Source organism: Pongo abelii, chromosome 13, assembly GCF_028885655.2.
Source record: "Pongo abelii isolate AG06213 chromosome 13, NHGRI_mPonAbe1-v2.0_pri, whole genome shotgun sequence".
NCBI classification, from domain to species: domain Eukaryota; kingdom Metazoa; phylum Chordata; class Mammalia; order Primates; family Hominidae; genus Pongo; species Pongo abelii.
Genome location: NC_071998.2, coordinates 126,454,063 through 126,471,068, shown reverse-complemented (window position 1 = coordinate 126,471,068; position 17,006 = coordinate 126,454,063). Strand labels below are relative to the sequence as shown.

At 54.2% G+C, this 17,006-nt stretch overlaps 1 protein-coding gene across 1 annotated transcript in view; it reads right to left on the bottom strand.

Moving 5' to 3' along the window:
- Positions 1-3,461: 3,461 nt before the first annotated feature.
- Positions 3,462-17,006, bottom strand: part of OLFM1 (olfactomedin 1) — a 34,899-nt gene continuing 21,354 nt past the window's right edge. Inside the window, exon 6 of the mRNA XM_024252503.3 lies at positions 3,462-5,138. Coding sequence (XP_024108271.1) covers positions 4,464-5,138 — 675 coding nt within the window. The 3' untranslated portion in view covers positions 3,462-4,463. The remainder of the gene's footprint in view (positions 5,139-17,006) is intronic.

The following is a 17,006-nucleotide window of genomic DNA, read 5'->3' as shown; positions in this document are numbered from 1 at the left end:
TCTTTCTTTCTTTCTTCTTCTTTCTTTCTTTCTTCCTTCTTCCTTCCTTCCTTCCTTCCTTCCTTCCTTCCTTCCTTCCTTCCTTCCTTCCTTCCTTCCTTCCTTCCTTCCTTCCTTCCTTCCTTCCTTCCTTCCTTCCTTCCTTCCTTCCTTCCTTTCTTTCTTTCTTTCTTCTTTCTTTCCTTTTTCCTTCCTTCCTTCCTTTCCTCTTTCTCTCTCCTTCCTTCCTTCTTTCTTTTTTTGGAATCTTGCTCTCTTGCCCAGGCTGGAGTGTAGTGGCACGATCTCAGCTCACTGCAACCTTCACCTCCTGGGTTCAAGCAATTTTCCTGCCTCAGCCTCCTGAGTAGCTGGGATTATAAGCAGACACTACCACGCCCAGCTAATTTTTGTATTTTAATAGAGACCAGGTTTCACCATGTTGGTCAGGCTGGCCTTGAACTCCTGACCTTGTGATCTGCCCGCCTCAGCCTCCCAAAGTGCTGGGATTACAGGCATGAGCCGTCGTGCCCGGCCCACTTGCTGCTTTCAAAGCGAATTAGGTGAAATGTTCCAATAAAAAACATTTTCACACTCCACAGCTTTATGGACTATGACTAGATGACCTACGGGTTTCTGGGTTGAAGAGACCCTGGGGCTGAGACAATGGGCCCGTTTGTACTTAGTACCTGCCCCGATGTCACCTGGCTTGCTGACTGTTGGCTGTTCCAGAGTGTTCAGCTATTGGAAATAACAGTGTCTTTCATTTCTGGATCCCTTCCAAGGACAGAGCTGGGCACTGGCTGTCCACCCAGCACCTCCCAAGGATCGTGGAGACGGAGCGCCCCACCCAGAGCTGCCTACCCAGAGCCAACCCCTCCTGCTTACTGGTTCAGAGAGCAGAGCCACCCACATCTTCTGTTTCCCCCACCAAGTGCTACCTGAGTACCTGCAGCTCTGACGGGGCCAGGGGAAGATTCGGTGGGGAGCTGTGGGACCACCAGTCACAGGCTTCCCTCTGGAAATTAGGAGAATTTCTCTTGCTCCGTCCGGCCTCTGAGTACTGCGAATAACTGCCAGATTTTGACTCTGGGCCAAACTTTTAATAAAGAAAATTCATCCACAGATGTTCCACCATCAGCCAATATATTCGGTTATTGGAATCCGGGAGATTTAATGGCAGCCTGGTTATTTTATTTGCTCTCTGGGTAGAACCATTTTTCTTGAGTATGTAATATCCTGGAGGAATATTTTCCCTAGCAAATACTCAGCCTGAGACAGCCTGGACCTGTCAGGTCATTATTGTGTCTTCTGGTGACTCAGAACAGATATTTGAATGCTTGTTTTTTACTATGTCATTAAGGGGAGATTACAAGGAAATCAGCCCGTAATCACAGCCTGTAATTGTAGAATAGTTCCCACCTGATTGTGCTTGGACAGGTTTCTGTCTCATCGGGGTAAAGTCATTGGCCTGCTAGACTGAGTTATGGCTTGATGGCAACTCAGGGCTTTTCTCTGAATATCCACTCCTGTGTCTTGCAGGGGGCATTTTGTGTGCCACCGCGCTCTGAGACAATTTGTAAACAAAAGTATGAACGTGCCTCCAGCCCTGAAAGTCCTCACTGCACGTGCACTCTGCAGTGGCGTGTGAGCGCTGCCTTCCTGCCAGTGAGGCTGTAGTTATGGATTAGGCATTTCTGCCCCACTCCCTCCCAAATGTCGGGCTTTTTTGTCTTGGGTTTGGAAATTTACCTATTTTGGATACCCCCAAATCTCCCTCAAATCCCAAAGAACATGTCATGTCAGGTGCAAGAGACTCATAGATGCTGGATGCAGGGGCTGGCGATAGCCGGGGAATGGGAGAACACAGGCCAAGGAGGAACGCTCCCTGGAGGTGAGAAGGAGTCGTTCCCAAAATGATGGCCTCTGAGCTGGCCCCTGGGGGAGGCGGAGAGCGGGGACAGCAGGGCACACAGGGCAGGCAGGGCAGGCGAGAGGCTTGGAGGTGGGTGGAGCCTGGGAGAGCAGATGGGAAGTGGCCACCCTGACTGGGAGATGCATGTGCAGGGCAGAGACAGGCACTGAGCCCCTGCCGTGGGGTTCTAGGCAGCTTGGGACTGGGGCATCACTGGGCCACCCAACCCACTGTAGAAACATGGCCCTAGCGGGCGGGAGGAAGGGACCTGGGGCAGACTTCGACTCCACGAGCGGCTGATGGCCATGCGGACTGGGAGCCGGGCTCTGCACCTCTCCAGATGCTGGCTTCTCCTTCCCTTCCCACCCAGTGGGTTAGGGCTCACCTGTGCCCTATTTGTCATCCCGTATCTTCCTAACTGTTGTCCAGGGCCAAGTAACAAGGGAGACAGACATGGTCCCCAAATGTCCCCAGCTGCCTCCCTCCCTGACCAGTTCACTCTTTCAGCAGCCCCAACTTCCGTGTGGTTTCAGGAGCTGGTGTCGCACCTTCTCAGACATTCTTGGACTCGGTTCCACCGGGTACTACAGACATCAGCTTCGTCTGACTAAGTGCCATCCACAATTCCACCTGGGTACCGCCCAGCTGGCTGTCTTTCCAGGACAAATGACGGAAATGCTGGAAGCTCATCCACTCACCGGTTTGAGCAGGTGCCACTGGGCCAGGCTCACAGGGTTGCCCGGCTTTCCCCAATGCCCCACATCACTGCCCTGCCATCCATGTTGCTGGGGGTGCCAGCTGCCCCCAAGCAGAGGACAGGTGAGAGCAGTGTGGCTCCCAACCTCACACTATACCTGGGGACCCAGACAAGCAGCCCTCTTCTGCCAAGTTGGTGCCAGGAATGTTGTGAGGGAGTTACTCTGACATTCTTCCTTCTCTGGCTGGCAGGAAGTGCCGGTACATTCCACAAAGACTCCGGACTTTGAGTTGTGGCCTGTCCTGCAGAGACCTCAGGGCCTGCTGAGTGGCAGGGGCCTCATGAGGCTCCCAGGATCTAGCCCATGTGACGCCCTGGGCCCCTCAGGGTTGCCAAGGGCTGCACACATCTGGCCACGGTCTCCAAGGCCTGGGGAGATACGGGTCCCAGAGAGGGTTGTCACTCACCTCCAGGGCCTGCTGCAGCCCTAGATGAGTGAACTTTTCCTCAGCAGGGTCTCTGCCGACCATGCCAGGGCTGTCTAAAGTGGGTGCTGCCCCAGGCCCCCTCCAGCGGTGTCTGGAGGGAGAGCAGGGTGGAGATGGGGTGTGGGTGGTGTCCCTGGTGCACAGCCCCAAGTTGGAGTAGCGCCCCAGAGTCACCTAAGGGGTGGGGGGTAGATTCTAAGCTGCTTCTCCAGGTTGTGGGGATGGGAGGTTGGAGATCCAACAGGGACCTGTCTGTCCCCTCTTCCGAAAGAAAGGATTTATTTCCCTTTCTCAAAAGGCCACTCAAACCCAGGAATCCGTCTGCAAGGACCTGGATGTCTTGGTCATTTTTAAAACTCTCAGAAATGACAAGTGAAGCAAAAAGATCTCCTAATGTTTTTATTGTTCCTTAGATAACTGGATAGTACAAAGTTTGCCTTTGTTTTTTACTTAAAAAATGTACTTTCCGCACACTGTTGCCCGTATGACTTTCCTGTCCCATCGGAAACCAGAGTTTCCCCAGGCGAGCCCTTCCTATCTGCGGTTACATGATTTAGCTAATTTAACAAGAAGAGAGTAATTCCTTTGATTATTATCAACATGAACTTGACTATGTCTCTATAAGGGTGAACACTGATTTTTTTTTTTCTTTTTAGAAACAAAAACCATCCACTTATTAATCCAAACTACGGCATTGCATTTACAACAATCATTGCATAAACTGAACATACGAAGTTACCACCTCAAGGGAATAACAGAAGAACGTTGCACAATATATCTACGGGGTACGCGAGTTCAAACGTGGGCACAGCAACTTCACTCTACACACTCTGACCATCGCTTCAGTATGTACTAGACACAGGTCCAGGAGCTACGTGGAGTCTCAGCACAGTTAATCTAGGAGACAGCAACACAGTCAAGAAACGGCATTGCGATGGGATGCGAGTTACACTAGCCTACGGCTGGGTGTGGCCCACGGCTCTCAAAGAGCCTGGATGCCACATCCCTCGGAGCTGACCACGATCTAAGGAAATGTTCATGCCATCCTAACAGTGGGTTTTTCCCCGGTGAGAACTGGCCAACAGTCATTGCCTTGCCTCTTTAGTATGTTGTTCGACCAGAGAGGGACAGGGCGGAGAGGAAAACCGGGGCGCCGCGGGCTGCAGTTCCAGCTGCAAATACGGGAGTTTCTTCCGACGTCTGTGGCCCGCCGGCTCGAAAGGGAGAAACACGGAGGTAATGCCATCCCTCGATGTCAGGATCCGCACTGCTGATGATTTTTCAAGATTGGTATTGTTAGTGTTATTGGTATCTTTTTGGCAGCGGTTTCACAGGAGTTTCCTTGTGGTGAGGACGTGGGCCCTTGGCTTCCAGGAGGAGGGAGCTACAACTCGTCGGAGCGGATGACGTGGAAGAGGGTCACGTTGTAGAGGATCTGGTGGCCGTTGTTCCAGGCGTACAGGGCCCGGTCCTTGGGGTTGTAGTCTAGCATGGAGATGTGGGAGTATTTGTTCTGGAAGGGGATGTCGATGTATTCATAGGTCGAGGCATTGGTCTGGTACGCGTAGTGGACCTTGGTGCCCCCTGAGTAGCCGTTGGTGACGTACAACGTGCCGCAGATGATGAAGGCCTCCCCGGCGCTGCGCTTGGGGTAGCTCGTGTTCCAGGTCTGCAGGGTCTGCAGGGACACGGGGTCCAGCCTACTGACCACGATGTTGCCAGCGTTCTGGTTGGTGGCGTACACGGCCCACAGCCCGCTCTCGTCCACCATGAGGTCGATGTCCGAGTGGCCACCCCAGGCGTAGTGGTACATGTTGTTGTAACCGGCATAGTCCAGGCTGCGGGTCTTGAGGATGGTCTCTGTCTTCAGGTCAAACCTGATGATGATGTGGCTCTGGAACTTGTTGAAGTAGATAGACCCGTTGTAGACCACCTGCCCCGTGCCTGACCAGGGGTGGGGGAGACGGTGGGAGGTGAAATTGTCCGTGTTCATGAAGTCAACCATGGACTTGTACTCACGTACGAAGCGGTTGTTGTGATAGCCATCCATGTACCACACCTGTGGAGAGAGCAGACCCGGTGGTGAGCACTTCCAAAGACCCAGTGAGCACTTCCAAAGACACGGTGAGCACTTCCAAAGATCCAGTGAGTACTCCAAAGACCCAGTGAGCACTTCCAAAGACCCAGTGAGCACTCCAAAGACCCGGCGAGCACTCCAAAGACATGGTGAGCACTCCAAAGACATGGTGAGCACTTCCAAAGACCCAGCGAGCACTCCAAAGACCCAGTGAGCACTCCAAAGACATGGTGAGCACTCCAAAGACATGGTGAGCACTCCAAAGATACGGTGAGCACTCCAAAGATATGGTGAGCACTCCAAAGACATGGTGAGCACTCCAAAGACACGGTGAGTACGCCAAAGACCCAGCGAGCACTTCCAAAGACCCAGCGAGCACTTCCAAAGACCCGGTGAGCACTTCCAAAGACCCGGTGAGCACTTCCAAAGACCTGGTGAGCACTTCCAAAGACCTGGTGAGCACTTCCAAAGACCCAGTGAGCACTCCAAAGACCCAGCAAGCACTTCCAAAGACCAGTGAGCACTTTCAAAGACCCAGTGAGCACTCCAAAGACCCAGTGAGCACTTCCAAAGACCAGTGAGCACTTCCAAAGACCCAGTGAGTACTCCAAAGACCCAGCGAGCACTTCCAAAGACCAGTGAGCACTTTCAAAGACCCAGTGAGCACTCCAAAGACCCAGTGAGCACTTCCAAAGACCAGTGAGCACTTCCAAAGACCCGGTGAGCACTCCAAAGACCCAGTGAGCACTCCAAAGACCCAGTGAGCACTTCCAAAGACCCGGTGAGCACTTCCAAAGACCAGTGAGCACTTCCAAAGACCAGTGAGCACTTCCAAAGACCCAGTGAGCACTCCAAAGACCCAGTGAGCACTTCCAAAGACCAGTGAGCACTTCCAAAGACCCAGTGAGCACTTCCAAAGACCCAGTGAGCACTTCCAAAGACCCAGCGAGCACTTCCAAAGACCCAGTGAGCACTCCAAAGACCCAGTGAGTACTCCAAAGATACAGTAAGCACTTCCAAAGATCCAGTAAGTACTCCAAAGACACAGTGAGCACTTCCAAAGACCCAGTGAGCACTTCCAAAGATCCAGTGAGTACTCCAAAGAGCCAGTAAGCACTTCCAAAGATCCAGCAAGTACTCTAAAGACCCAGCGAGCACTCCAAAGACCCAGCAAGCACTCCAAAGACCCAGCGAGTACTCCAAAGACCCAGTAAACACTTCCAAAGACCCAGTGAGCACTCCAAAGACCCAGTGAGCACTCCAAAGACCCAGTGAGCACTCCAAAGACCCAGCGAGCACTTCCAAAGACCTAGTGAGCACTTCCAAAGATCCGGTGAGCACTCCAAAGATCCGGTGAGCACTCCAAAGATGTGGTGAGCACTCCAAAGACCCAGTGAGTACTCCAAAGACCCAGTGAGCATTTCTAAAGACCCAGTGAGCATTTCTAAAGACCCAGCGAGCACTCCAAAGACCCGGCGAGCACTTCCAAAGACCCGGTGAGCACTTCCAAAGACCCAGTGAGCACTTCCAAAGATCCGGTGAGCACTCCAAAGATCTGGTGAGCACTCCAAAGACCCAGTGAGCATTTCTAAAGACCCAGCAAGCACTCCAAAGACCCAGCAAGCACTTCCAAAGACATGGTGAGCACTTCCAAAGACCTGGTGAGCACTTCTAAAGACCCAGTGAGCACTTCCAAAGATCCGGTGAGCACTCCAAAGATCCGGTGAGCACTCCAAAGATGCGGTGAGCACTCCAAAGACCCAGTGAGTACTACAAAGACCCTGTGAGCATTTCTAAAGACCCAGTGAGCACTCCAAAGACCCAGTGAGCACTTCCAAAGACCCGGTGAGCACTTCCAAAGTGGGGCGGAACAGGCTTGTGTGGAAAGCTGTTCCTTGGGTGGGAAGCTGTTCCCCGACTTGGAATTTCCTGGGCCTCAGGAGAAGGAGCTGAAAGAGCCAGGAAACAGTAGTCATGACCAAAGGGTGCCACGTCCTCCCTCCAAACCCAGCACACTCCTCAAAAGGAGACACAGCTATTGTGCTATCAGAGAAAGGATGGCCCAGTTTGAAGAAAGGGTCTAGCGGGAAGGTGGGATGGGAACACACAGTTTGAAGAAAGGATCTAGTGGGAAGGTGGGATGGGACACACAGGCCCAATTTGAAGAAAGAATCTAGCGGGAAGGTGGGATGGGAGCACACAGGCGTATATGTGCAGCCATTCGCCCCAATCCTGTCCTCTGCTTGCTTGGGATGACACCAGGTTGTGGGGCAGCAGCTGCACCTATCTGTTCACTGCCGTACCCCCAGCCAGGGGCCTGGCCCATAGTGGGGGTCATACATATGTGTGCAAGAAAGGAGCTCCTTCAGTACAGAACCCAGAGCTGAAGGGGGCCTTCGAAGGGGCACAGCCGCCTGGCCTAGCCGAGGGCAAACGCTCACAGCCCCGGGCAGCTCTTGTCTGCAGTGAGGATCAACTCTCAAAGTCACCGGGAAGGGCCAGCTCCCATATCCCAACGAGACATCATGCTTGAGGCCTCTCCTCTCACCAGGCCATCACTGCAGCACGGACTGAGTCATCCTGTCTGCAGGGCGGAATGTCATTAATTTGGCATTTGGGATGCTGTGAGTGTAATCACTCATTGTCACCCCTAATCCAGGGAAAGTGCCTCTCCGAGAAGAATATGGGCTTTGAAGACGGCTCTGGTTGTCGAAATCAACCAAGATAGCAAACCCAGTAATGGCCCAAGTTTGGGGTTACAGAAGAAGAGATTTCTGATGAAATGCCAGTTGACTTGAGAACTGTCTGGACTTTGCGCAAAATGCTTTAGTCATTTTCAACCAATGTGGGAGCAAATTAGAAAGCAACTCAGTTAGGCAGAGGGAGTCTGGCAGGCTGGTGCCGCTCTGCATGCATCTGTCTGGCAGTGAGACAGCTGCTTTATCCGTCGAGGGCTCTGGAGCTGCAGGAGACTAAGGATGAGGGAACTTTCAGACTTGGCATTACACATGCGCTAAAAATTAAAAAAAAATTATAACCTTCTTCTGAAGACATCCATTCAGATACTTACAGGCAGATGCACTTTTTGTTTTTAATGAGATTTTTTTTTTTTTTTTCAGCTGGGCCTCATTTGAGGCTATTATCCTTAGCTTCCCACAGACCAAACCTCAATGATGTGGGTCACAGGTTAGAACCGGGAGGGGTATTGGAGGGAACGGGGCAGTGCGCTGAAACCCCCTTAATGACACTGCCACAAAGCTGCCCTCTTGCCCCTTCTTTGCTTGACTATCTCATCAGACAGGGAGCTCACTGTTTCTGAAACTCACATCTAATAACATTCCTCCTCAAGCCCTCTCCTGACCTGCCTGGAGGGGAACCACCCCTGCCATCACAGCACACAGAACACCTTTGACTGTGTTCACACATCACCCCCACAAACAAGCCCTTGATCACGGGGACCCAGGGTGACTCACTCCTGTACCCTGGGTCCAGAGCCTCCTTCCCATGGGCAGAACGGGGAGACACCAGCATCAAGTTGCTAAGGATTTTTAAATCACCTTCTCTTCCAGTACACCAGCAAATCAGACACAGTACACCGCACTCTGAAGATGTAATTGGGGGTGGGAGGGAGAATCGGCACATGGTGCTCAGGCTCAGGCAGGGTTCAGGGGAGGCCGCTCTGAGCGTTTGCCAGTTTCTGTGGAGTAAAAACTCCTTCGAGGCTGAGATCCAGTTACCAATGGGAAGGCACCCATGCAAAGACAGGCACGCGGAACTCCAAAGGCCTTGGGATAAGGAGCCCCATGCTTCACAGTAGACCCCCTCCTCTGAGTTCATTCCCTCAACCTTCTCATCTGAAAGGCCTTTTTCTTCTCCTTTCTCCAAGTCCCAAGGCTCAGATCAAATCCCATCAATGCCTGCTAGCTTCCTCTCTGGGGAGGCGGCCCCAAATACAGTGCCAGCTTTTAGGGAGATTGAGCACTTGCGCCTCCGGACAGGACCTATCATTCTTTCCAAAAAGACCCAAGGGCACCCAGCAAAAGGCCAAGAGTGGAACCAGGCTGCCTGAATGCCAGGTCACTTGTGTGCCCTTACTTAGGGCATTCACTGTGCCGGATGCTGGCATCATCTCTTGCCTTCATCATCTCTTGCCTTCAATTATCACATGAGCCCGTGCACCCAGGGAGCCATGATCGCCCCATTTTTAGACTAGAAAATGAAGGCCAGGGAGGTTTGGTGACTTTCCAGTGGTCAGAGCCAGGAGGGGACTCCAAACCCTGAGCTTGAAACCACTGCTCTGGCCAGGGGTGATCTGCCCTGGGGGCACTGGACATGCCTAGAAACAGTTTGGATTGTCTTGACTGGGAAGGGGGGAAAGTGCTGCTGGCATCTAGGGGCAGAGGCCAGGGGTGCTGCTACCAATCCCCACACACTGACAGCCCCCCGCAACGAGGCATGATCCGGTCCCACATGTCAGTGGGTGAGGCTGAAAAGCACCAGCCCTGACGCGCTGCCATCCACGCCGTGAACCTGCCAGGTAAACGGCCCATTTCCCTCCTTCCACTTATCCTTTCTGGCCCCAGGGGAACCTGGAGGGCAAACCCTCTGTCCCCGCATCACCCACCAGGCCTGACCTTGGGCAAGCAATCTCGTCCCTGTGCTGGGGAAGTGGGGCCTGGCCAGGTAAGGCTTCGCCGGCCTCCTCCCTCTTCCGACGGATGCAACCCGGATATGGACGTGGGATTGAAGGCTCGGCCTGAAGCTGCAGACCTGAGTGGTGAATGTGTAGGGAGGTGAAGATGGCACCCCTGGCTGAAGATTTCGGAGGCTCCCACAATAGAGGATATTTCTTTCCTAGCAGGGCTGAATTACAAAGAAGTACATTCACCCTTGACCTTTTTTGGCCCTAGCGGTCTTGAGGAAAGGATCTATGTGTGTCGAGCTCCAGCGGGGAAAGTGTCCCAAATAGGGTGGACGCATTTGCAGGGAGAAGCTTGCTGTTCCTCATCCTTCCTGCCATAGAGCAGGGGTGGGTGGGGGGCTTGGATGACATCAGCCCCAGGGGCCACACTGTGCCTCGTGCAAAGAGGGCTGTTCCCCATGCACACAGGAATAATCTGTGTCCGGGGCCTGGTTCCCGCCGCCTCATTCCTCAGTGGTGCTGGCAGCTCCCTCCTGGCCTCTGCAGCTCTGGTGTGGCCTGTGTGAACCTTCTAGAATGCCAGTCCAGACTGTCCCTTACCCAGTCCCCTGTACACACCCTTCTGATCCCAAGCTCCAAACTGCTGCCCAGCCAGCCCTCCCTCCCTCCCCAGGCTGCCCAGTCACATCCTTCCGTCCTAGAGCTTCCATCTCTTGCCTCTGTGCCTGTGGAAGCCGCCCCTTCGCCCTATCCCCATGCCTGCCCCAGGCCACACTCACTCCCTCGGGAGGTATTTCCTAAACCCCTGTACCCCTAGGCAGGTAGGTGTCCACTCTTGTAGTGGACTGAATAGTGGATCCCAGAAGATAGGTCCACATCCTGGGACCTGCAAATGGGACCTTATTTGGGAAAAAGGTCTTTGCAGATAGGATTAAGAATCTCAGCTGGGCGTGGGGGCTCACGCTTGTAATCCCAGCATTTTTGGAGGCCGAGGCAGGCGGATCACGAGGTCAGGAGTTCCAGACCTGGCCAACACAGTGAAACCTCATCTCTACTAAAAATATAAAAATTAGCCGGACATGGTGGCACCTGCCTGTAATCCCAGCTACTCAGGAGGCTAAGGCAGGAGAATTGCTTGCAGTGAGCTGAGATCACACCACTGCACTCCAGCCTGGGCAACAGAGTGAGACCCTGTCTCAAAAACAACAACAAAAAAAGAATCTCAAGATGAGCTCATCCTGGATGAAGGTGGGCCCTAAAGTGGCAAGTGTCCTTGTAAGAGACAGAAGAGGGGACACAGACACAGGGAGGAGCCCTGTGAAGACGGAGGCAGAGAACGGAGTGACGCAGCCACAGCCAGGAACACTTGGAGCCACGAGAAGAGGCAGGAGGGTCCTCCCCTGGCATCTTCAGAGCACAGCCCTGCAGGCGCCCTGGTCTGGGGCTTCCAGCCTCCAGCACTGGGTGGCAGTGAGCCCCTGTGGTGCCCCCCAGGCTGTGGGAGCTCCTGCAGCAGCCACAGGGCACCTCTTGGGCTTCCATACTCGTGTGCTGGGGCATCAGGCATGTGTCCCCCACCTGACCGTGAGCCCGGAGGGGAGGCCTCACTGCCTGTGACCCAGCACCCCCACTCAGCTCAGGGTACACCGTGGGTCTGCCAAAGCTTTCTGGCCTCCCAGGCACTGCTCTGTGGATCCCACAGAGTGAGGGGTGTCCACGTGGCTGGACTCCTGTTAATGCGGCACCAAGAAGCACCTCCACCGCCAGCCACCGCCAGTCTCCAGCGAGACCTGGGGAGTTTCCACCCCTCTCTGTGCCTCAGTTCCCTCTGCTGTAAAATAGGTCCTGTGAGGACCTGTCATCTGTAGTGGTTCAATAAATGCCAGCTAACATCATTTATAGCCCAGGACTTGAGTGGCCTTGGTGGTTCTGGGTAAGCTAGACACAGCCCTTAGAGCCTGCTGGAGCTCACCAGGCCCAGGCACCACCCAAAGGAAGAAGGCCATAAGACCACCTGTGGGGACGTGGTGGTAGGGTCACCCCATCTGAAAACCGAGACCACAGGGGGATTGGCCTTCAGACTAGCCCAGGATGCAGCGAGACAGGCCATGACACCCATCCCTCCACAGAATCACAGAGGCTTACGGACCCCGTCCCCAAATCCCCACTTCAGAGAGGCCCAGAGAAAAGGAAGGCCTCTCTCAGGGTCATATGGCCGGCTGTGCCGGCTGCCACCTGCTCTGTGCATTACGAAGCGTGCACGCTGGTCTGGATCTTGCACACAGCACATTCAAAGCCTGCCCTGACCCCGACACAGCTTGCTTCCACCCAGGTTCCCAAGGCTGCCCTCCCCCACCCCACAAAGCGGCTTCCATCTATGAAGGAGACAGCGGCTCCCCGAACCTGCTCATCCCTGGCTGGATGCCCCCAGCAATGCCCTTTTCCCTCCTGTCATGGTCTCTTCTCATCCCCCTTCCTTCTCCCCCTCAGGGACCCTGTCCCAATCTCACTTGGCAGCCCCATGTGGTGGCCCCTGTCTGTGCCCCTGCAGAAGGCAAGCTCTCATGCCACCGTCCTCCCAGGACACCACGGTGTCCACACGAGCCCCTGCTGCTGAGCTCTCCCAGTGTCGAGGCATCCACAGTGGCCCAGGAGACACCCGTCCAAGAGTGGCCCTGTGCGGACTGGGTGGACGGGTCACCCCCTGACTGGGAGAGAGGTGCTTGAAAGCAGGTGTGCATGGCTGGCTGGCCATCCTGCCCCAGGTCTTGGCTACACAGAGACCCAAGGCTGGGCCCCAAGCTCCACCAAGGGCCACCATTCGTCTCGTATTTTCCAGGTGCTGGGGACACAGGCCCTGTCCTCCCAAAGCTTCTGACCTCACGAGGGGCCATGGTTCCATGCAAAAATCCTCGTGCTGGAAGAATCTTGGGGTTCTCCAGGCATAGGAAGGGGAGACCAGAGAGAACATTCTGGGAACAGAAGGCCAGTGCAGCCTGGAGGGAACAGGGACCTTAGACAGCAGAGACCAGAGACTCTTCTGCAGGTGCCTCTCCCAACTGAGAACCCCACAGGGCAGGTGGCCCCTGGTGCCGTCTTTCCATGGAGCCCTCTTGGCAGATCAGCGGCCAGTGCATGTCCCTCCCTGACCTAACTGCTCTTCATTCACAGCTGGACGGGCTGCTGTGTGCCATGGGCTGAAACCTGGTATATTAGAGCCATTGGTGCTGCTGCCACCGCATATGCTGAGAGCCCCCTGTGCAGGTGTGCCCTTTCTGATCATGACCCCGAGGAACAGAAGGTTAAGAATATCCTGGCTGGGCGCGGTGGCTCACGCCTGTAATCCCAGCACTTTGGGAGGCCGATGTAGGTGGATCATGAGGTCAGGAGATGGAGATCATCCTGGCCAATGTGGTGAAACCCTGTCTCTACTAAAACACACACACAAAATTAGCCGGAAGTGGTGGTGTGCGCCTGTAATCCCAGCTACTCGGGAGGCTGAGGCCTGGGAATTGCTTCAATTCAGGAGGCGGAGGTTGCAGTGAGCTGAGATTGCACCACTGCACTCCAGTCTGGCGACAGAGCAAGACTCCGTCTCAAAAAAAAAAAAAAAAAAAAAGAATGTCCCAAAGGTCACAGAGCTGGCAGGGGCAACAGAGAGATGCAGACTCGTGTGGAGCAGCTCCGAACCACCCACAGGGACCCCACACAGGAGCTCACTGGTGACATCTGATGTCCCCAACAGCTCTGCAACACACTCACCCTCAGCACAGGCAGGAAAGGTCAGATTCCCAGCCCTGAGATCTAGGAAGAGCAGGGGGTCAACGGCTGGACTCAGGCCTCCTGGGAGTCGTGGGGGTCTCTGCATACTGATCATCCTTCTCTAGTTCAATGGGCCATGCACGACAGTCCCTGAGAGCCTGTGGCCAGACGGTGAGCGAGGCCACCCTGCCCCAAGCACAGCCTCACTCTAATTCGACGACACAGGCTGGAAGGCCCCAAGTTCCTGCCCAAATCCCCTCCCCAACCCCTGAGGGTTTCTTTGCCGGAAAAGATAAAGCAACGGGTGGGTTCTTCCTTCTCACAAACACACAATGCATTTATAAATACCATGCTTTCAGGGGACCAGGCTTCTCCGAAACTGAGGCCCGACACAGCTTCCCATATAAGAAAAACTGGCTGTCTGAACCTCTGGACCGCATTTCAGCCACATGTGGTGCAGTTTACTGAGAACGTGGGATTTTCCTAACTGTCCCGATTACTTTCATCAGCTTCCCAGTGAAAAGGGCCTCTCGGTTCAGGGTACAGCTGGACGATGGGCACGGATCTGGCACCGCCGTCCCAAACGCCTCTGATACAGCCCCCGGGAAGTGGCAAGCGGATGCTATTTAAAGGGCCTTGGCGTAGGGACTTGGGCCCGCATTGGCACTTCCCTTTGGTTTGGCGAGCGTCTGTCACATGTCCTCCTGACAGAGTTGCTAACATCAGGGAGCCTGGGCCGCTGGAAAAGACGCTCTAAAGGGGGCTGTAGCTGAATGGGTGGTGGGAAAGAGGTGGGGGGGGATGCTGGCAGTTTCTGCCGGAGGCTCCACTTGGGGAGTGAAGGCTGAAGGAGAACAGACAACGATTCTCGGTCCTGGGAACGTCCCTCCTCACACTGAGAAGTGATTTGAAGGGACATTGATGTTTATTGCACCACTGGCGGTGGGCTGACCACTGCCTGCACCCACACGGTTTTATGCATTTTGGATATTTCCACCTTCTGGAAAAAAAGATTCTGTAGGATCCTTATAAAATATCTAGATGGCCTTGATGCTGTTCAGATGATGGGAAAGGACTTTGAAACACTCAGCTAAGCTCGCTGCTGTTTGTAAATGACGGCGTTTTCCTAATTATATCACCCCTTCAAACATGAACTTACTGGGGTGGTGGGAGTAGCGCTGGCCCCCTTTTTGGTGTCTGGTGTCTGATGTGAGCTGACCTGAGACTTTTATAGGAAGCGGGTCAGAAAGGAGTAAGCAGATGTTGGGCTCTGGAAGGCAGCCCATGGTCAGAGCAGGCCAGGAGCCTCCGAGCTGGGGAAGGGGTCCCAGAACTCATGTGGTCTCCCAGTGGGCAGAAACACAGCCTGGCAGGGCATTCATGCATCAGGTTGAGAGCTGGCCAACCTCCACACAGCCCTTCCCTCCTCCAACACTGAGGCAATGGGACAGGCGGGAAGGAAAGGAGGGGCTCTGGGGCCCGGTGCCCTGGGAAGCGCAGGGGTGGCTCCCTGCTGAGAAGAACTTGGGGGTTCTCAGTGCTCAGCACAGGCCGGGCATACAGTCAGTGCTTAATAAATGAATCCAGAAAGGCCTGATGCAAAGGCATCCCAAACTAACCTTATTCTGACAGCTTAGCAAGGCCCTGCAAGCTGGCTCAGGACCGTCCCTCTTGTGGTCACATGAACACAGAGATTCTGCAGGTCCCCCTGAGCCGGGCTCTCTACTAGGCAGCCCCATTGAACCTCTCCCCTCTGCCCTTGGCTACACCCGTCTTACAATGCCCTCCATGGCAGCCTGCACTGAAGCCAACATTGATTTCTTTTTCTTTTTTTTGGAGCGAGTTATTGGGCTCCTGTGTGTGTGATCAAAACTGAATGGGAGATTGGAAAAGATCAAAACAAACAAACCACGGCTGGCCTAGATCAATGGCAGGACCTGGGGACATGTCACTTAGCATGCTGGGAGTTGGAGGCTGTGCTGAGCATATGGCTTGGAATGGCTGTGGCCGAGGGTGCTCTGAGCAGACCCCCGGTGGCTCCTCTGCCAGCCCCAGCACCCATCACCCATCTCCCCCACCCCCTTGCCAGGGATCCCTTCTCCTGGGGCTTCTTCTCCCCTCACTCTACCCACCACCAGAGCCTCTTTTCCTGGAGGGCGATCCAGTCATCAAGCAGAAAATAGATGCCTAATGATCAAAAGCATCCATCAGCACCGCGACAGCTTTGCAAACCCACACCCTCGCTGCGCTGTGCAAAGCAAACAGCCGGGGCTTCCAGGAGCCCCAGATCCGTGGTACCTAGAAAAGCGATAACTCGACTAGTGCTCCCTACGACAAAGGAAGGTGATACAAAAACAGAAGTCAAGAGGCACGCACATGTGGCGTTAGATACAGACAGAGCAGTCCAGCCCTGGGGGGTGTAAGGTACAGGCAGAGCAGTCCAGTCCTGGGGGGCGTTAGGTACAGAGCAGTCCAGTCCTGGGGGGTGTTAGATACAGACAGAGCAGTCCAGCCCTGGGGTTGCCCTCTACAGCAGCGAGGTGACTGCTTCCTGCTCACAGATCTCAATGTGGCCAGCGTGGGTTTGTGGGGTGGTTTTCCTGCTCTGCATAGTGGGGTGGGCCAGATTGCGGGGAGGTGTGGGAAGGGCACTTGTTGGGGGGAGGGTGGTATAAGGGGACTCAGCTTGGAGTGTCAGTGCATGCTGCAGACAGGCACCCCACGATCCTGAGACCCTTCTGCCTCTGGGGGTGAGAACACAGTCTTGTCATCCACACTGAGATGCCGATGACCCCGAAGCAGGCAGGTCCCAGGGAGGACAAACCAGGAAGGGCATGCAGATGGCTGCATGAAGGCCCCGTCCTTCCCCCTGCTATTAAGGGACTTAATGCATGAAGAGAAAGTGCTTTGGACAGCACCTGCACACAGGACCCGCTAGCTTTTTTTTTTTTTTTTTTTTTCTTGAGACAGAGTCTCGTTCTATCACCCAGGCTGGAGTGCAGTAGCACGATCTCGGCTCACTGCAACCTCTCTCTCCCAGGGTCAAGCAATTCTCCTGCCTCAGCCTCCCGAGTAGCTGGGATTACAGGTGCGAGTCACCAAGCCTGGCTAATTTTTGCATTTTTAGAGAGATGGGGTTTCACCATGTTGGCCAGGATGGTCTCGAACTCCTGACTTCAGGTGATCTGCCTGCCTCGGCCTCCCAAAGCGCTGGGATTACAGGTGTGAGCCACTGAGCCCGGCCCTGCTTTCTAAGTACCTGCCAGCATCACCTTGTTTTCTTCTGTATTATGATCATTACAAAAACATCTGTGGCAGGAGCAAGTTCCTAACTCTGAACATAAGTGGGGTTTTCCAGGTGGGATGTAGAATAAAAGAGTGATCAGAGTCTTCACAGCTAATTAAATTGTTAGAAAACTTCCAAGCCTCAGCTGTCACGATTTAGA